Source organism: Lampetra fluviatilis, chromosome 10 (assembly GCF_964198595.1).
Source record: "Lampetra fluviatilis chromosome 10, kcLamFluv1.1, whole genome shotgun sequence".
NCBI lineage: Eukaryota > Metazoa > Chordata > Hyperoartia > Petromyzontiformes > Petromyzontidae > Lampetra > Lampetra fluviatilis.
In genome coordinates this window covers 14,192,263-14,211,601 of record NC_136284.1, presented here as the reverse complement: position 1 = coordinate 14,211,601, position 19,339 = coordinate 14,192,263, and the positions used below count along the sequence as shown (strand labels likewise).

At 47.9% G+C, this 19,339-nt stretch overlaps 1 protein-coding gene across 10 annotated transcripts in view; it reads right to left on the bottom strand.

Annotated features, from left to right (window-relative positions):
- The window catches only part of LOC144934608 (trafficking kinesin-binding protein 1-like), a 77,344-nt gene that overhangs the window by 13,480 nt on the left and 44,525 nt on the right, over positions 1-19,339 (bottom strand). For 8 of the 10 annotated variants that reach the window (XM_078860611.1, XM_078860615.1, XM_078860609.1 and 5 more), the window contains 11 exons: positions 17,340-17,416; positions 12,272-12,388; positions 11,354-11,460; positions 9,340-9,451; positions 8,503-8,602; positions 7,629-7,759; positions 6,235-6,309; positions 5,150-5,290; positions 3,352-3,419; positions 1,718-1,963; positions 1,013-1,374 (listed from right to left, as the gene is read on the bottom strand). In XM_078860611.1, coding sequence (XP_078716737.1) covers positions 1,013-1,374; positions 1,718-1,963; positions 3,352-3,419; positions 5,150-5,290; positions 6,235-6,309; positions 7,629-7,759; positions 8,503-8,602; positions 9,340-9,451; positions 11,354-11,460; positions 12,272-12,388; positions 17,340-17,416 — 1,536 coding nt within the window. The remainder of the gene's footprint in view (positions 1-1,012; positions 1,375-1,717; positions 1,964-3,351; positions 3,420-5,149; positions 5,291-6,234; positions 6,310-7,628; positions 7,760-8,502; positions 8,603-9,339; positions 9,452-11,353; positions 11,461-12,271; positions 12,389-17,339; positions 17,417-19,339) is intronic. The other 2 variants (XM_078860610.1, XM_078860607.1) reach the window with 1 other exon arrangement.

The following is a 19,339-nucleotide window of genomic DNA, read 5'->3' as shown; positions in this document are numbered from 1 at the left end:
ATTAGTGCTCAGGCAATACGTACGGGTGATGGTCTACTCATCATGTGAATGATACAAAAGGGTCTCGAGCAGTCATTTAGTAACTCATAATTTACTGTGCGGCTGCGTTCATTGAACAGTTGACTTCATGAGCACAGCTCAGCGATGAGTGAGCTGGACACTGGCTTAGAGAGTCAAAGTGTCTCCGAGCACACACGAGCACTGGGGAAACACTCATCTCTCCACCGCTCGTCCAGTGGTGGAAATTCCACATTCCTATTTCCCGGAATGAACAAACTCCACCTCAGTTTTTCTAGTCTCAGGCAACGTGCAAGTACGTGGGATGGTTGCGTCATCGAGGTTTCTCTGCCAGCCAGATACATAATTATCATTTTGCACCGTCTTGGCAGGTCATGGGTAACCAACAAAACAAACGCATCGAAACTCGCACTGACGCGAGGGCGGGAGGTGCGGTGATTACTCGTCTGACCCGCACGAGGAAGCACGGACAAACGCGGATAAATAGGATGCATTGGCAGCTACGTCAGAGTTACCTTATCTGTGCAAGATCGTGAATAATATAAAGAAGCGATGCGTGGATAATTCGAATCTCCACGGATAGATTTTAGCGAATCGATAAGCTGGTATTTGGGAGCGCAGACGAGAGGAGTTGCACATGTCTTACGCTTGCGCACTCCAAACATCAACGGCTGCATGTACACGATTCATCTGGAACTGGAAAAACCGAGGCAGAATTTCGTTGACTCTTCAAACTGGAGGGGGGGGGGGCACCACCTCCTGTCTCTAAAGCTGACAGCGAGCGCCGCTCGTGGCCCACGGAGACGGAGCCCCGGTACCAACGCGCCGCGTCAGAGGATCTCAAAGAGGCAGCCGAGCGTGCTGTCCTTAAAGAAGAACGTGCGGTGCGTGGGGAGGCCGTGCGTGGCGCGCGCGGGCCGGCTAAGGGGGGGCGGCCGCAGCCGGAGCAGCAGGAAGGACAGGAGGGAGCGTCGCCCCGCGCGCGGCGCGTCACCTTCCAGCGGCTTGACGATCTGCAGCTTGTCCGGCAGGTACGAGCGGAACGCCAGCGACATGGACGAGTGCGAGTCGACCGACGCCGACGAGGCGGACGACGAGTGAGCGCCGTCCGACAGTCGACCGCCGTCGCCGTCGTTGCCGCTGCCGCAGCCCGGCGTCGGGGGGCGACCGCTTCCGCCACCGGCGCTGCCGGCGCCGTCGCGGCCCGAGGCCAGCTCGGCGAGACGGCGCTCCCACTCCTCCTCCATGAAGCGCCGCTCGCTCAGGTAGGCCTCGCGCCGCAACGACAGGCGGTGCAGAGCAGTCTCCAGGTCGTGCGAGCCTGGCGTGCCCGGCTGGCCCGGCCGCCTGTCGTCGCTGGGCGGGGGGGAGGGAGGGAGGGAAGGAGGGGGGGAGGGGGAGGGAGGTGTGGGCACGCGACTCGCTACGCTCGAGGGGAATGACCCGAACAAAAAATACGAGCTCCAAGGGAGCGTGCCAAGCTGCGAGATGCAATATCGAAGCTTCGTTAAAAGATAAAAAAAGACAAACCTCCAGCAATCAATGAACGTACGAAAGAACACGTGCATGAACGAAACGATACTGCTTTTTGGAACCCATGACTGCTGCTGGCGGAAGGTTCTGTGTGAACGCTGAAAGAAGCTCGGGGGAAGGGGGCGGCAGAGGCGGGCGCAGGAGGCTGACGAGGGGCAGCACTGACTTGTGGTTGAGGGCGTCGACGTCCAGAAGGAGGCTGCGCATGCGGTTGTCGAGCAGCGCCGCGGAGGAGAAGTCCGAGCCGTAGAGGCCGGACCGCGGCGACGCCGTGCCGCTGTGGGGCCGCGACGCTCGCGCCGAAGTCTGGTTCGAGCCCGGGATGGGGAGCGGAGAGAGGCAGCACGAGGCGGAGCGCCGCGCCGTCTGGTTGACGATGCGCACCGTGTCGAACACGCGCTTCTGGTGGCCCCTGCGAGAGAGCGACGAGCCAGGGTTTGGCACCGAACTGGAAGTTTTGGCAACCAGGCATTTTGCCCGCAAGCCAGTCGTTGAGTTGACTCACCACACATTCGGATTTAAATCATTTGCCGGCTGACTAAAGCTGACGTTTATGTTGCGAAACGTGCGTGATAAGACTAGCCGCAAGATTGGCTTGTGGGTCAAATGTTTGGTTGCCCGGCAGCCAAGTCTAATCCTGCTGCCTAGATCCCAAGTTGCAGCCAGTGCTTAAATTACTCTTTGGGAAGGGTTCGGTTTGGCATAAAGGTTCATCATCTCATAGCAATGACCCAGCTCCAAATAGATCCTGGCTTTATCATGCCGGTTTCAGACATCCACAATAAACTTGGGTTCTCAAGAGTAGCCAGTTGACAGTCTCAGTCTGGTCACAGAAGGACTCCTAAAAATGGCATTGTATTAATTTTAACATGTCAATTATGTCGATATATTACACCTCTAACAAGTAAAAAAAAACCGGGTTAATCTCAATGTGGCAAGCACAATGTGCCAGACATTTAATAATACGGAGCACCGAGCGTGGAAAAGAGGCCTAGTGAAGCCACTGCAGGAGTAGTTCTGTAACGTCACCTTCCAGGGGCCTTTTTTCTTGTTACGCTGGACATCAACGTTCACTTTGAGGTTTCCATGCTAAAATTACAATGTCTCATTATAAAATTACACCATTAGTTTAACCTGAATATGATATGGAGCAAAAAATAAAACCTTCTCCTATCAATGGCATTGATATGGGCAAGTCTGCTGGCACGCGGGTCTCTCTTGCAAAGCAGCCTTTGGCTGAATGTTACTTGGCCGTGTCACCAAGTAAATATGAACTGAACTGGCACGCAACTCTACAGCAGCACTTTGAGAGCCGAGCCCAGCGTGAGCTATGATACTCGCAAACTGCTGCACCGCGATGTGGCCAGGAGGTGTCAGTACAGCGAAAGAGCTCATACCCCGTGTGAACACAGAGTTTCTTTCCCTGGCGTGCGTTGGTTTCCGTGGGTACGCACATTACCTGCTAATTTTTAAATGCACCTTAACAATGGATTGGCAAAATTTCCGCTGCAGGGATATTCTTGAAATAAAGTTCATAAATCTGCATGAGCCCCCAGCTGTTGCATCCATAGCACTCGATCAAAGGCACGTGCCACCAAGCCGAGCCTTCGACAGAGTCATTCTATGGACCCTGAGGGAATTAATAATTCAGCCAAAACCAGAGTAGAACATTTCTCATTGTAAGTCAAAAGCTCTCTCAACAAGCCTCTGGAAATTAGGCGCTGGTGGTGCAGCTGTTAGTGCCAAGTTGATGCTGGTGTGCATGCAGTCAGCGATGTAGAATGGCTGCGGGGTGCGTACTTGTGACCCAGCTCGTCCCATCGCAACTCCTTTCTCATGGTGCCCTCGATTTCAGCCGCCAACGAGTCCTGCAGCATCATCAACAGCTCCATCATCATCAACAGCTCCATCATCATCATCATCATCAGCTCCATCATCATCAGCTCCATCATCATCATCATCAGCTCCATCATCATCATCAGCTCCATCATCATCATCATCAACAGCTCCATCATCATCAACAGCTCCATCATCATCAACAGCTCCATCATCATCATCAGCTCCATCATCATCATCAACAGCTCCATCATCATCATCAACAGCTCCATCATCATCAACAGCTCCATCATCATCATCATCATCAGCTCCATCATCATCATCATCAGCTCCATCATCATCATCAACAGCTCCATCATCATCATCAGCTCCATCATCATCAACAGCTCCATCATCATCAACAGCTCCATCATCATCAACAGCTCCATCATCATCATCAACAGCTCCATCATCATCATCATCATCAACAGCTCCATCATCATCATCAACAGCTCCATCATCATCATCATCAACAGCTCCATCATCATCATCAACAGCTCCATCATCATCATCAACAGCTCCATCATCATCATCAACAGCTCCATCATCATCATCAACACCGCATGTAGCAGACAAACCCGAAGCATCAGTACAAATTCACGAGAAAAAAATCATCACCGTCAGCATGAGCCTCTTTAGTATCAGTGACAGCACCATCATTGTCATCAACACAAGCATTAGAAATGGCGCAAAGACCAGATTTAATATCGACAGACGAGTCTACAGCAGACAGCATCATCAGCAACAACAACATCACTAAGCAGAAAAAGCATCAATCATAATGTCTCCATGCTCGAATGAGCAATGGGTGGTCCTTACTCGATTGATGCTCAAAGCTAGTAGTGGAAATTCTACCTTTCTATGACAAGGCAAAGTCTCTCCAAAATACAATCAGCGTTGAACCAAATAAAATGATGCTCCTTTAATAATTCCATGTTTATAAAGCAGCTTCTTTAAAGTTAAACCTCGATTTGTAGAGTCAAAATCCCGGTTCAGATCGACGCAGCCAATCATTCCTTCTCAATATTCGTACCACTTTGTAGGAAGTTCAGAGTGGTTTTACTGAGAGTAAAGGGTCCATCGCAATGGGAATGAACAATTTTCTACACTGGCTCAGGGTCTAAAGTATAGATAAACACTACCCATGGGAACATTTTGATTATGACTACTATTATTACATCTGAATTCCTCATCTATGCCACAAAATAATGTGAGCGTCTGCTGGCAGGCCACGTGACGTCGCATGTCACATGCACAGGAACAATAATTCACGTGGCATTGTAATGCCATGACGGCTGTACGGGTGATCACCAATCATCATCCCTTGTCTGCAGATCTCTCGTCTCTATCCCTTGTGAATCTCTCTTTCATCGCACCGATCTGCATGGCTCGATGCGGCCATTCCACCAGGGGAAAAACCCTGATCAATATCAAAGTCAGTGCTTTCCCGCTCAAATAAACATGGGGTGCCTGCGGCTCTCTTTACAGCTTACAACCAGCTGTGCAAATTCCATATTCCAATGGTAGATTATAGAATCGTTGTCGAATTCTCACAAAACTGTAGCCAATTTTATCTACTCCGAGCGATGATGGGGCTGCGTCCGTGCCCACTTCAAGACCACAATCTTAACGGAACCTGTCTCACGTGAATAGCTAGACGGGGCCACAGCGAAGGAGCTGAAGGGGGAGAGAGAGGCGTGTTGTTTCTCTGCGATGCCGTTACCCGGGGGAACTGAGCGAGCGGGTGGAACCAGCGGTACGGGGTGGTGCTCGGGGCGATCTGGTTGCGCAGATTTTTCGCGTCCTCCTGCGCCTCGTGCAGCATGTCCGTGCACTCCGCCAGCTTCTCCTGCAGCTCCCGCACCTGGGCGACAAACGCGCACACACACACACACGTTTACAAAGACGAAGATAAAACCCCCCGTACACCTTTAACAGGGTGTTGGGGCAAGTGCTGGTATCACAACAAATTGACATTGAGTGGACTAATACATCAGGGTGTCTGTTTGCTAGGCTAGATGCACTTTGAGGCCACGGGAGGTATCGAAGGCGTGCTGACAGGAGATCATGGGACAGGCCCAGGTGTTAGGGGTTGACAGACCGAGATAACTGGCAGATGCAGACACACACATGTGTATAAGACTCACGTACGCACACAGGCACACATAGCATTTCACTTCCCTTCGTGATATCCTTTGTGCTACGAGCATGGTGCACAATCTGGAGAACCGGCTCACGCGAAGGGTTGCTCTACGGCTCGCGCAGAGAGAAAGTGGCGGTGGTGGCGGTAGCATGGTCACATGACAGGGCACCTCGCCTGGGAGCGCGCCCTCGTTTTGGCGTTGTCCTCTCTGCAGAGGGCGGCTGCCACCGTGGGAAGGCGCTACACATCCAGGTCATCTACCCTGTGCAGGCTCCAACATTGATAACTAAGAACTGAGGATCCAAATGCGCAGAGGTGATGGTCTCTGCCTGGTTTCCAATGCACAAAAAAACATCACATTTAACATTTGGTGTTTTGCTTGGTTTTACATATTCTGCCTTTGAAAATAATATATTTTTAAATGTTACCATCAGAGATTACTGTGTCACATGGTGTGGATAAAGAGACCAATTGAAGTTATTTCAGAAGTAGTTGTCACATCTTCCAGAGGCCATTCCTCGGTATGACGTGATGTGTACACTGCTCGCTATGACTCTGAAACGAATAAGAAACTTTGAATACAACTTGTGTATAAAATGCACGTGCAAAAGCAATGTCTAAGTGTGGTTAAGGGGACGTTCGCTGTGTGTGCAGAAGGTACAGACCTCAGCTGTGAGCTGTCTCTGAGCGTCCTTAGCTGCTCCCAGATGCTGTGACAACTCCTCATTTTCGGCCGAGTACTGCAACGACACAAACCAGCAGGCTGCAATGCAGTGCAATAACACAAACAGGATAGAGAATACCTGACCGCAGAGCGGTGTGGTTGATGCCAATGCAGAGCCAACGACTACCATTTCAAGACGACCACTGCTGAATTTACACCAAGTGGTACTCAGCGAAGGGTCAAGAGATGATTTGGCAAATACGTTGAGATGAGAATAAAATTTCAGTAGATATTTGTCAATCGGGAATTCCGTCGCTGTTGGTTGAAAGCCCAACAGAATGGAGTTCAATTCCCCGTTAGGAGTCCACCAAGCCCATCGTCTCTACATGGCTGATATAATAAATATGTTGTAGGAAGGAAAAACTCGCCCCAGCCATATCACTGTGGACTTCGCACCAATACCTCAGACGGCTGTAAAGAGGAGGTGGCTTCCACCCCACACTCATTTAATCTGTAAACTGCTTTCATAAAAAAACAATTATCTAGTTACCATTCTGCATAACACTATGATATGACGTTTAAGGATACCGTAAAGACAAGAAAATAATGAAGGTGTGTACGAGCGCTTGTGCCATTTCCCTGCCAGATCCTCCAAACTGTTGCTAAGTCAATTCTAGACCACCAAGATTTGCTTCAGGGTCTCATCACCACCATCTGTTGCTCAGTCTTCTCCTCGGTCTTCGACTTTTGGATGCCCCCGCTGCTGCCTTTCCTGGTTGACATGGCAACTTGCTTCCTCCAGTCTAAAAGAAGAGTCCCATTCCGCTCACGTGCCATCCCACTCGTCACTTTTTTGTTTCGCTCTTCAGCAATTGTACTCGCGCTGTTGCCATGCTGTCACGAGGTGGATACTTTCCATTCAAAACTCTCGCAGCCATGGTCCTGTGTTGTACCACAGCCACCACAAGATGGCATCACGGAACCACTTCTGAAGTGCCTTCCACACGAGGCGGCTCTCCTCTTAAAGGTCCCAAACAGAAGTTCAACTGAATATTTCAATCTACAGAGCTGGAATATGCCGCAAAAAGTGACTTTAACAAAACATTGTGTATTCTTGGTTCTTTCGGTAAAGTCACGTAGAAGGGAAATAATAAAATAGTATTAATATACGTGACTTTACCGAAAGAACCAAGAATATGAATCCCTGAAGTCACGAAAGCTTTAAAAATCAAAACATCGTGTGTGCAGCGATCAGTGGACGGGGCTTCACACCACCAACCGAAACCGCCGCCAGGATTCCAACCCTCGGCTTCACAAGTGGCGGCTTCAACGCCCTTGGACGACATCAGTTCCGGCGAACCAGCCGGCCGCCTCTTCATTCCCGGTGCCACTCACCGTTTTGACCTTCTTCTGCAGGTCGACGATCTGGGAGAGCAGCTGAGTGATTTCCTCCTGCTGCCTCAGCGCGTCCTCGCTGCGCCGTGACAGATCCTCTGTGAGCTGCGCGATGTGCGCGCTCGACGCTCCTGCAGGGGTTGCGGACGCACGCGCAAGCAGCGCCGTGAGCGCTCAAGCCGGGACGCAACGCACGGTCGGGCTGCCGACTGCCGTGGCACGTGTCAGAGGGAAAGGAAGTGATGGTGGCGGTGTTTAGCGGCAACCACAGCATTGGCCGCTATTACCTCCTGATCGACACCATAAACCTAACAGCAGGTGGATGGGTGTGCATTGGTATTCTCAGTGTATGTTGGTCCTAAGCCTAACAATACGTTGGTAAGATTGTTTTTGTTATCATCAGCAGTCTCAGCAGATATAACCCACGAAGCAATGCAAATAAAAAGAGAAAGCCAGGAAGATAAATTATAGACAGGCAGATAAGTGTAATTCATATAATGATTTACAAGTAAATTCCTCTGAATACATTTACCATTCTAGATTTGAAGTTTTCATGACTGCAAGGATTCATACTCTTTGGTTTTTTCAGTAAAGTCACGTCGATAAATAATTAAGTTGTTTTTCATTTATTTATTTTTTACCTACGTGACTTTACCGAAAAAACCAAATAGTACATTTACCATATTCATTAAATTGACTTGATTCTACAGCTGTTGTACACAACTAGAGCAGGATCGTGAGTTTCCTTGGGACAACCAGGGTGCTACGATGGGAATACGGATGGTTTAGTGAACCTCAGCAAATGAATAAATGAGAAAAAAGCCAAAAAAACCAAAAGGCAGCATGCAATGGGCACGCAGGATGACACACTCACGCATTTCCTCCTGGAACATACTTAGTTCCCGCACACAGTCCGTCACCAGCTGCTGCTCTTTCTCCTCGTAGTCCAGAGTCTCATTCTTCAAATGAGAGGCCTATTAAACAACAACGAAAAGTGGCATCATGTATTGTATAGGGGAAAGTCACCCTCAGGTCTCAAGACTCACTATCTAGAGCGTACTGAATTGGAATGTTTGGGTAATTCATTTTTTATGAAGTGTTATCCTTGTGTGGGAGGAGTACTCAGTAAAAATTGTTTAACTAAACTGATATTCCGTGTAGAAGTGCACTAAGGTATCAAATCTGTACCATTTAGAGGGACTGGCCCTCGATAAGAATGTTTAATTTCAACCACCGGCTCAAGGCCGCAATGGGGATTAGTGTGGCAGAATGTTAAAATGAGCAGGGAGAGCACGATGGCACATCAGTGGCATGACAACTCGGCGCGTCACTTGAGTTCTCAGATGAACAAACAAATAAACTTGTCTTGACCGGTGGCCCCTGCAAAACTGTGCAGCTGAGCTAAAGTGACTCAATGGCAAGTGTTGCAAACCACACAGTTATCCGACTATTCATTTCGTTACCGTAATTTTTTCCATCAGAGCCCATTTACAATTTGCAAACCACGTGGTAATCCAATTGTCTATTTTGTTTCCTTATTTTTTTTGTTCCATCACAGAAAACGTTTGTAATTAATGCAGCAAGTCGCATATGCATGGTAGGACCTCCGGGTCCTCACGTTGTGAGTGTCACGCAATGGAACGAAGCCAGGCTTCCTTGCCAGCGGAAGAGAGGATGAGTGACGGCGATTGTAAGGCACCCCCCCTCCCACCTCTGAGAGCAGTGAAAAGTTCTCATCCTCCAGCTCCTTGAGCTTGCGGTGGAAGCTGTCCATGTGCAGAACATTCTGACCGATGGACAGCGAGCAGCCAGAGCTCTCCATCCTGCACCACCCACACACACAGGTTGTTATTATTGTTTTGTTGTTGTTGTTATTACACGTGTTTACCCAGGAAAGCCTCATTGAGTCTCAAAATTATTTTTCAATAGGGTAGTGTCAATTTTTGTTTGCAGTAGGGGGGCAATGTTGCGATGGATAATCCTAATCGACTAGTTTTCAGATATATATTTTGGTAGCATTGGGATGTTTGGCCAATACCAGTTACATTGTATTTGATTGTTTTTAGCAATGGGAGGAAACCCCTGCATAACACGGGGAGAATATACAAACTCCACACAGAAAGGCACTCAAGTGGGAATCGAACCCAGCCCGTGATTGCTGCGAGGCCCCAGTGTGACCGCTGCGCAACCTTGCCGCCCAACTAAATGCCACAACCACAACAGGGAAGTTTGCCAGGTCCGAGAAGGTTTTACCCCCAGCTTTTAAACCTACTAAACCACACACTTGTGCACACATCATGAGCCAATGAGGATACTTGCTTTGTGCTATAACCCTTATGTTTACGACATAAGGTGGTAGCAACAGACTTGAGAATACATTTAACGAAGAATTAACCAGCGGCCGTTTACACGATGAAAAAAAATCAAAGAGTTCTCAGCAAGGTTTGTGTCCATGATGACAAGGTCAAAGGTCATCACTGGCAATGCTGGTGCTGCCACCACACGTGACCATCGCTTGCTTCCTTCTACCAAATCCCCGAGCTGTTGCACAGCCAACAAGTGATCTCCCTGGAGCACACCTAAACTACCCACATCTGGCTTTAGGTATTCTCTTTGGTCACCAATCTATGGGTGCCACTCGATTGCCATCGAGTAGGTCAATGGCATCCATGAAAAAGACTTAAATTGTAGACGGGTTGGCCGTTGCTAAGTGTCTGACCAGGCACCAACTACCACACCGTCAACATGAGCTCTCAGTGACAATTGAAGCAGATTAAAACAAATTAACTCCACAACCAAACATCATTGTCAAGTGGATATAAAAAATAAATGCCAAACAGTGAAACACACCACCTTTTAAAGACACAACCCCGATAGAGCGGACAGGTTTTATTTCTAGCCTGCAAACCTCTCCTGGGTTCCCCAGATTGTGTAACACAAGCGACAAAGAAGAAATTACTGATTGAACTCTGAATGCGAGGACACTTGGCACGCGCACAGTGTATGCTGCGAGCCCGCCACGTGAAGTCAATCGGGATGTGCCAGAGATTTAGTCGATTAGACGATTAGACGGTGTTTCATTCGAGGTGGTTTGGCAAACGGCTGTGGGACAATGTTGATTTGAAAAGGAAATAACAAAAAATACATTTGGTTTGTTTTGGGGTTGCATATTCAATTAAATCTAGAACATTCTGGAATCACGTTTCCCAGCAGATTATGATTTTTGGTGTGATTTGCTTACCTTTCCTTTAATGTGCACTCCTATCGTATTTTTATATCGTCGTTGGTAAAAGCTCTCTGACCTGCCCCGACTGAACATCTGTGGAAAAGAGCTTTAGAGCTCATCAGATTCCTTTCGCAGTATAAATACAGATTCCGATTCCTTCCCGTTTCGAGTCTTGCATGCACCACGCACGCGCTCCCACGCCACAGCACGTGCGTTCCGTCAGGGTGGCGAGATGTTAACTCCCTTGCCTGGTACGCAGGAGGTCGTTGGTTCGATTCCGACCCCGACGCCTGTATATTTAGAGTTTTTCCGTCTCTCTCCCCGTTGTCACGTGGATTTTTCTCTGGGTCCTCCAGTTTTCCCCTCCACATTTAGAAACATGCCCTTCGAGTATTTGGCTGCAATACATTTCTAAGTGATGAGCCACTTTGTTGAGGTATCAACTGTGGCCAGGTCGCTTCTGAAAAAGACCAATATGGTTGAATAGTTGAGTGCTTACGGCGGCGGCGAGGACTCCTCCGTGTCGTTGTCATTCTCGTCGGCCGTGCTCGTGTAGATGTGCAGGAGCTCCTCCTTCAAGGCCAAGTCGTGGCGCAGCTGCGCCACCTGGGGAGGCAGGGTTCTGGCTAAGTCGCGCGCTCGCAATTACCCACGCAGTCAAAGTCAAACGGAAAAGTCCAAACCGGAGTAGGCCAAGTGTGGTCGCTGTTGATCGTGATCCAGTGGTGGAAGTTCCACCTTCGTCTTAACGATGGAACCGGCATAAAGCAAGGGACGTCTGTATTTATAGAGTCACTTAAATGAGTACCTATTGCCTAACACGGGACAGAACTACTCCATCTTGATATCTAAAGTTTAGCTTGTAAAATACCATTCATCAGATATACGTATGCATTTTAATCAACGGAGTTGAGCTGCGGCAAATAGATAAATACACTGCATACTCGGCATGGGCTCGAGAACAGATGGGCAGATGTGTGGTACTGGAGGACATGACACTAATTGGACTTGCCAAAAGTGGGTACAGACAATCTCAAGATAGCCCTCCGTGGAGGAGGAGGCAGCAGGCTCCAGCAACAACAACAGGAGGTGACGGAGCAACTAAAACCACGTGATTCGGCACATTTGGGGGCGCAGGTGGAACACTTTACGGTCACCGCTGTCTGTTAACCCACAATACCTGTGAAAAAGAGCTTCATAGCTCATCGGATTCCTCTTCCAGTCGAAATAAAGATTCTGATTCCTGGTCCTGTCACGCGACCTCCTGTCGGCGAGCAATCCACACTTCACGCAGCCTCAGAGTGCACCTAGTTTGGCACAAGCCAACGTGGTGACCGCCACCGCCGCTTGGTGGAAAGTTGGCTGCCGTTATCGAGGTCGCTCGTCGTAGGGGGGTGGGGGGGGGGCGCCCCCTTACCTCCTCCGTGGTGTGCTCGATCTGCTCCTCCAGGATCTCATTGCGCTCCGTGAGCACTTTGATCTTCTTGAGGAGCGACTGCCCGATGCGCGCTGCCAGCTCCAGGTCACGCTCTTTCTGCACGGCAACAATGGTCGCGCGCCACCACCACCACACCCCGCATCACCAAAAGGTAAAGGTGCAGTCCTGCAATGTCCTCCTCGTGCCACTACTGGTAGAAGGACCTCAGGAGGACAATTTTTGGCCAGTTCTTCTATGCTAGTTCGACGGTCTTTAACAGAGGTGAGGGTACCCACACTTTACCCCACCGCACTCGACGTACCGATGTACTAAAGTGCCCGCAGAGTGCCCATGGGTGGACAGAGGTAGGAGAATTGAAGAAATGTTCCCACTGGGTCACCTGCCACACCAGGAGGAGACTGAAGCGGACTCGGTGATATCTCTTTAAATAAAGTGAGCTAACAAATGTACTTTTTCTTAAAACACTCATCATAGGACATGGCAATCACCAGTTTACACAACCCACGTGCACCATGTTATGTGTGTGTACACTGTGTTAATACAGTGTACACACACACAACACATACACGGTGGACAACAACCCTCAGTGGCATGCTGCTGCTGTGTGGACTGTCAAGCCTGGCTGTGTCGTGTTTCATGGATTCAACACAATCGCCATGAAGCACACATTCTGCCATGACGTAAGCGGCCCTAATGATGCGGACTGTTTACACAATACACATGCATGTCTAAAGACAAAGATCCCCCATATAGCCTGTAAAAGACTGTTGGGGCAAGTGCTGTTAGCGAGCACCTGTGAAGGCCGGCACGGCACCCGAGGGGGTGGGTACCCAACACCACGCCCGGCCGCCTTTGTCTTCCCACTGGCGATGTTTACACACCACACCAGGTACTCACTTGAGGCTGAGTCGACCTAGGGGAGTCCCAGGACCGGTTCAGATAATCGTCACTGGTGTTGGCCGTGTGGGGAAAATCAAACTCGGGTCGCCAGGTTCGAAGCGTAGCGCCCTTACCGCTTCACTGCCACTCAGCCACACACACACACACGTGCCCATAATGTGTGCTCACACACAAACACGAGATGCCCTTGTTGGTTTGGTTAAATAAGCATGTTGGGCAATTACCTCTCAATTCCATGAGCATGTGGTAGGGTCAGTACCACGCCAGCTGCTTTTGTCTTCCTAAGGCCGGTGTGTGTTCAAACACATTGGCACGAGCAAAAATACAAACACACACGCAATCCAGATCCCCAATACAGCCTGAGAGACTATTAACCAAAGTGCTGTCAGAGAGCATCTATTATAAGGCGGTGTTCTTCACAAATTTTCAGGGGTAGGGAGTCCACTTACGCCGATGAGACATCATCAGTGCGAGGGGTTTTGTTCTCACCATTTGTGTATTGCCGGGGGGGGAGGGGCACGTCAGGGGCCGCACGAAAGGCCACCGGGGGCCACCAATGGCCCGCGGGGCCTTGCGATGAAGACCGCCGTGCTAAGGCATGGAATTAACGAAGAGGGAGCCGTGTAGCCAAGACCACGACCCACCTACTTTGTTTCCCAAGTGCCGTACTGACGTTTATACAACACAGCAGGTACTGCTTCAAGGTTAAGTCAAATGAGGGGAGACCCAGGGCAGGTTCAGATAACACTTGGTACTGATGATATCCAAGGCTGGGAATTTAAGCCATATAACTGGGTTCGAAGTCCGGTCTCTATCCAAAGCATCACACACACACTCACACCAACTAACACGTACATACACGCACACACAAATACGCACACATACATCAATGCACAAACACAAATGCCTTCCAATGTACGCACATGCACAAAAGTATGCGTACGGTAACATGCGTTCACACACAAACAAACCCATTGACATGCACACAAAAACCCACACACACACATGCACCCTCTGGGGTGACTTTAGAGATGAATGATTATAATAATTCTGCACTTCAACAGAATATTCCAATTATTTTCATTATGCAGCATGATCAATGTTCCTCATCGTATCCATTGCAGTGTCAGCTATCGTCATTTAGGGAAATAGCAGCGAGATGCAATATGAGATGCGTTACAGTATTGGTATACAAACACCCCTGTAAAAACCAAGTTACAGGAACATTAAGATCTGTCTTGCAAACTCCCAAACAGCTGCGAAGACAAATAACGATAATAAAAAAAATGTTTGCCAATTACTTATCAATTTTCCATACAGGAAAAATCTGGAATATCTGCAGAAAGTCGACGCATTAAGGATAACTTAGTGGCAACGTTTAATTTGGTAGTATTGGCTGACACTCACTGAGGCAAAGGGATCTTAATGGGACAACATTTTTGTCGTGCAACGATCAATACCTCTCATAATAGAGTTTTTTTTGGGTTAGATCGTGTAAATAGAAATGTGTCGTTAAACCCGCCACCACCCGACACAGCCAACTTGTAAGGGTTGTCACGTAAACAGAACGTGGCCAATTTGTCACTAGTACAGCACTAACCGGTGTGTTGGAGAGCCAAGCCACAACATTTACAATCTGAGTACGACGTTTCGCCAGTAACTACATCTAGCATCATCAGGCGACAGCCAGATTTACCGCTACACTTGAGCGCATGTCACTCGGACTGTAGCGCATCGTGCAACTACTGTGCCACAACGGCAGAAAACACACACAAAAATCCCCTGTATGGAATTTACACACATTTGAGGCAAGTGATGTTAGCAAGCACCTATGAAAGATGGCACGGTACATGAGGAGTTGGGTGGTTAGCACCACGCCCAGCTGCCTTGGTCTCCACGGTGGCGATGTTTATACACCACACCAGGTACTAATTTGAGGCTAAGTCGACCTAGGGGAGGCCCAGGATAGGTTTAGATAAACGTCACTGGTGTTGGCCGTGAACAGGAGTCGGACTCAGGTCACCTGGTTTGTAGCACAGTGCGCTAACCACTCTTCTACCAATGTCACAACGCCACACACTCTCGCAAATACAGACATACGTGCAAACACGCACATGCACATGTATAATGTATCTAATTGTCAATGCGCCTCAAGACACTGTACAAATATTGCGAAACGATATAAATGTGCGAACTCATATACGTGTGTGCGCACACGCAAACCCACACTTACATATAAAATGAATGAAAAACTAATTATTTACTTGCTCAAACAAGCCAGTAATATTTTACCTCCCAGAGTCAGTGATATAAATTGCACATTCTTATGGCTTGGACGAGCGTGATCAATGGACACCCACGAGCGAGTTCGCACAGAGTGGTACCAATAACAACGACCACAAAAGGATGAAGGGCCAAGTCGACCGTGACTTGGGTCTCAAGTCGTGGCCTTTATATTTCAGTGGGACGCTCCAACCAGTGCCACTTGGGTGGATGTTACCAGCACAATAGTATCACGAGCCGTATACATTTATAGAGGGAATTTAATGTTCCAATGCGCTGAAGCAAAACTGTTTATAGAAACAAGCAGAGTGTTTAACCAAAAACAGACTCGGGCATTTCGTAACCGCTGTGACGAACACTCACACTCAGGAATAGAGTCAAGGTGTCACATCTTTAATGTGCGGGTAAACGAGGCAATTTGTATTCATAAAAATACACGGTTATCATCATTAGCCATCTCACGGAATATACCAAATATTCAACTCGTGACAGATTTGCTTCCTAAACGGTGCACTTTGCATTGTGGTAAGCTACTGCCGGACCACAAATCCTCGAGGTTATTATCCATCACTGGGTGACTCCTCTTATCTACTAGTCAAGAATTGCGTGACTCTAATGCTTCCAGGAGACCACTTCCAAACTACGGATAGCACGAACAATATAATACATTCCTCGCTCCACTGCCATGATCTACAACAACCCCCAGAAATAATAGTCTGCATTTAGGACTTCAAGGGACCACTTCTAGAGATTGATTGGTGGAACAAGTATCAGCAAGAGTGGATAAGAGGATCATGATTGCAGGAAATATCAAAGTGCCTTAAATTCATACATTTAGAGCGCCGATTCAGATGTCAGCAATATTTGGACACCCACACAGCAGCTTACTCTTATGAATGACATCACAGGGTATCGCGTACATTACATCATACCCACATCCAGCAGGACGCTGCTGCAGTCGGAGTGCTTGACTCACAATTGCAATGTCGCAAGTTCAAAACTCTGGCCAGTGGTAAACTTAGTTCGTCATTCCTTGAAGTTCAATAAAGCGAGAATCAATGTGGGATGCTGTCCTATCGCGGTTGTCCTCTTGGAGAGACTGAGCCTTGCCAGGGGACTGTGGAATTTCCAGGAGAGGTTATTGTTCTAAAGAAATGAGCACCGTCTCACTGCTTGTTTGGGCAGAGGGACTTTGAGGCCTATTGATTTACAACCAATAGTGGAAAACATCAATGCAGTGGGAAACTGAATGCTGTGCATATTGTGTGTTATGTATGTTGGACTTCTTTTTTGCATTATAACTAAGCCAACAGTGCTAATTGGAGGTGCAGGGGAAGGAAGAGCAAATAATAAACACAAAAAATCAGTTATTACTGAAAAAACCTAATTAAACTAAATGTTTACCACTAGTTTGTACTGAATCATACAGCCCTTTGTCAATACATTGCTGGATGAAGACTTCTTTACCTCCTTGGGGTTCAAGGTGTTATATGACCATACTTCACCACGTATATATCACACCTTAGCAGCCACCGTCACAGTACCGGCGCATTGCTTTTAATTTATTTAAAATTCATAACCACGCAAAAAATGTAACCATGCAGAAGCACCGCAGCAGACCTCATATCCAAAGGCGAACGCGTGAGCAAACTGGTGGCTATTTCCACATTCCCACTACGAGGACCAGTCCTCTTTATACGATTGCCGCTGTTGACTTTCCACAAGACGGTAAACATTTTATGAAACCCAGAAGGATGATGAGACATTCAAGGTGTGGCCGTGTAGGACCTGATAGGAGAGTTTTGCGCAATCCGCAGAGTGGATGGCCGTTGAAGCGAGGCGGTGTTGGTGCGGACGTGCCTACCTCCTCCAGCAAGCGCGTCACTGCGTCGATATCGCTGTAGGTCTTGGTCATCTGCCCCACCCTCTCGGAACACAGCACTGAAGGAGAAAAAACAGCAGCAGCAGCAGCATACCGCGCATGTCAGCCAGGACCTCGAGCAGAAAAAAAATTAACCCGTAAAAACAAAGTTTTTCACTATAAATCCTTTATATGCGTGTCGGCTAGAGTCCTCTCGTCCTCTGGCTTGAGATGGCTGCCACCTATGGGTCAGATGATTGCCTGGCACCATTAAGCAATTGGTAATTAAATATTTTAAAAAATTCCTAAAAAGTGTAAAATTTTGGAAAAACATTTTCACGAAAATTAATTGTCACGCACAACGAGTCTGTGTGGAAAATGTCAGCTCGATTGGATCACGGGAAGTGGGTTAAAAAACGACCGAAAGATTTGCACGGTCGTAAGCGCGCAAGCAAGCAAGCAAGTGAACTTAATATAAAGGATTTAATCACACGCCTGTGGAATCAGAGAACATTCGTAACAAGCGTTCACACTTAGATATGCTTACCTGACGAACAGTAGTGGAGGTTCATAGACAAATGGATGTCTGAGAATGGCCATTCCCCAACACGTCACACCTCTTTATTGGCGGTGTTGTTGACGAGCGTGTTGAGTCTTTGTTCATAGTTCGGCACGGTTCAAATATAAGTGAACGTGAATGCATGACGGTCGACTTTCAAAGCTATGTTAATGGTGAACATAAACCAATTTACAAGTAAAGAGGAAAGCGGATGATTATGGCACTCCTGTGAAATCACTGTAACATCACTCCCGTACATTTCAACAACGACTCTAAATGCAGTGACGTCACCACAGCAGGGTGACAGAGTGCCTGATGGTGGTCCTCATTGTTTTTCGATTTAAAGCTTTCGTGACTGCAGGGATTCATATTCTTGGTTCTTTCGGTAAAATCACGTAGAAGGGAAATAAGAAAATAATAATAAAAAATGTTACTGTTTTGTTTTTATTATTTTATTATTTCCATTATACGTGACTTTATCGAAAGAACCAATAATATAAGTGGTCCTCATTATCAAAGCTCCAAACTCATTCGGGACAGCCAGGAGCTGCGTCTTCACCGAAGCGATCAATACAATTCACCAGGTGTTTTACGCGTGTGCTGTCATGGGGGACTGGGGTGTGCTTCTAAATACTGCCACACCTAAAAACTGCTTTGGTCTTGGAAGCTTGGGATTCGAACACATGGTCACAGAAGTATAGTGTGTGGACTTTTAAATAAGCTCGGAATCGCATTTTTAGTCATCACGTGAAATTGACAGCGATTTGAAAACACGACGAGATATTTAGGAACATACCACGATTACAACCGTAACCTATCCTCAATCCCCAACACTTCACCGAATTCTTAGAACCTAACCCTAATCCCTATTCCTAATCCATAACTCCGAAGCGCTAATACAACCCCAACACCAAATCTCTAACCCTAAACCCCTATTCCAGGCCTTGCACTATCAAGCAACATTGCATGCAGTGTGTGCTAGGAGAAGCCACGGTGACACATGTCCCTTATGCAGATCCCCAGTCCCTTGCGGCAAATAATAGATTTTTGTAATGTAGGCAAGTCCTGTGTACAGGATTAATCCTGGGCTGATTGCACTGATTGCATTGACAAGGGGCAGTTTGTAGCCACGAGCCCAGCCACGAAGGGCAATCTGCTCGTGAGCGTAGGGTGACAGAGGAACTGAGCCAAGCAATGGAAAGAGTAACCTTGAGGCATCCTTCAGACAGCCTGCTGTTTCAAAATCATCACCCAACGTGAAAACGTTGCGTTCACCTATGTACAAAAAAAAGACAAACCCCCCCCCCCCATCACCGTATAGCCTTCAGAGACTGTTGGGGCAAGTGCTGTAAGCGAGCACCTACGAAGGCCAGAACGGCACACGATGGGGTGGGTGGCCAACACCACGCCCGTTTGAGGCTGAGTCGACCTAGGGGAGGCCCAA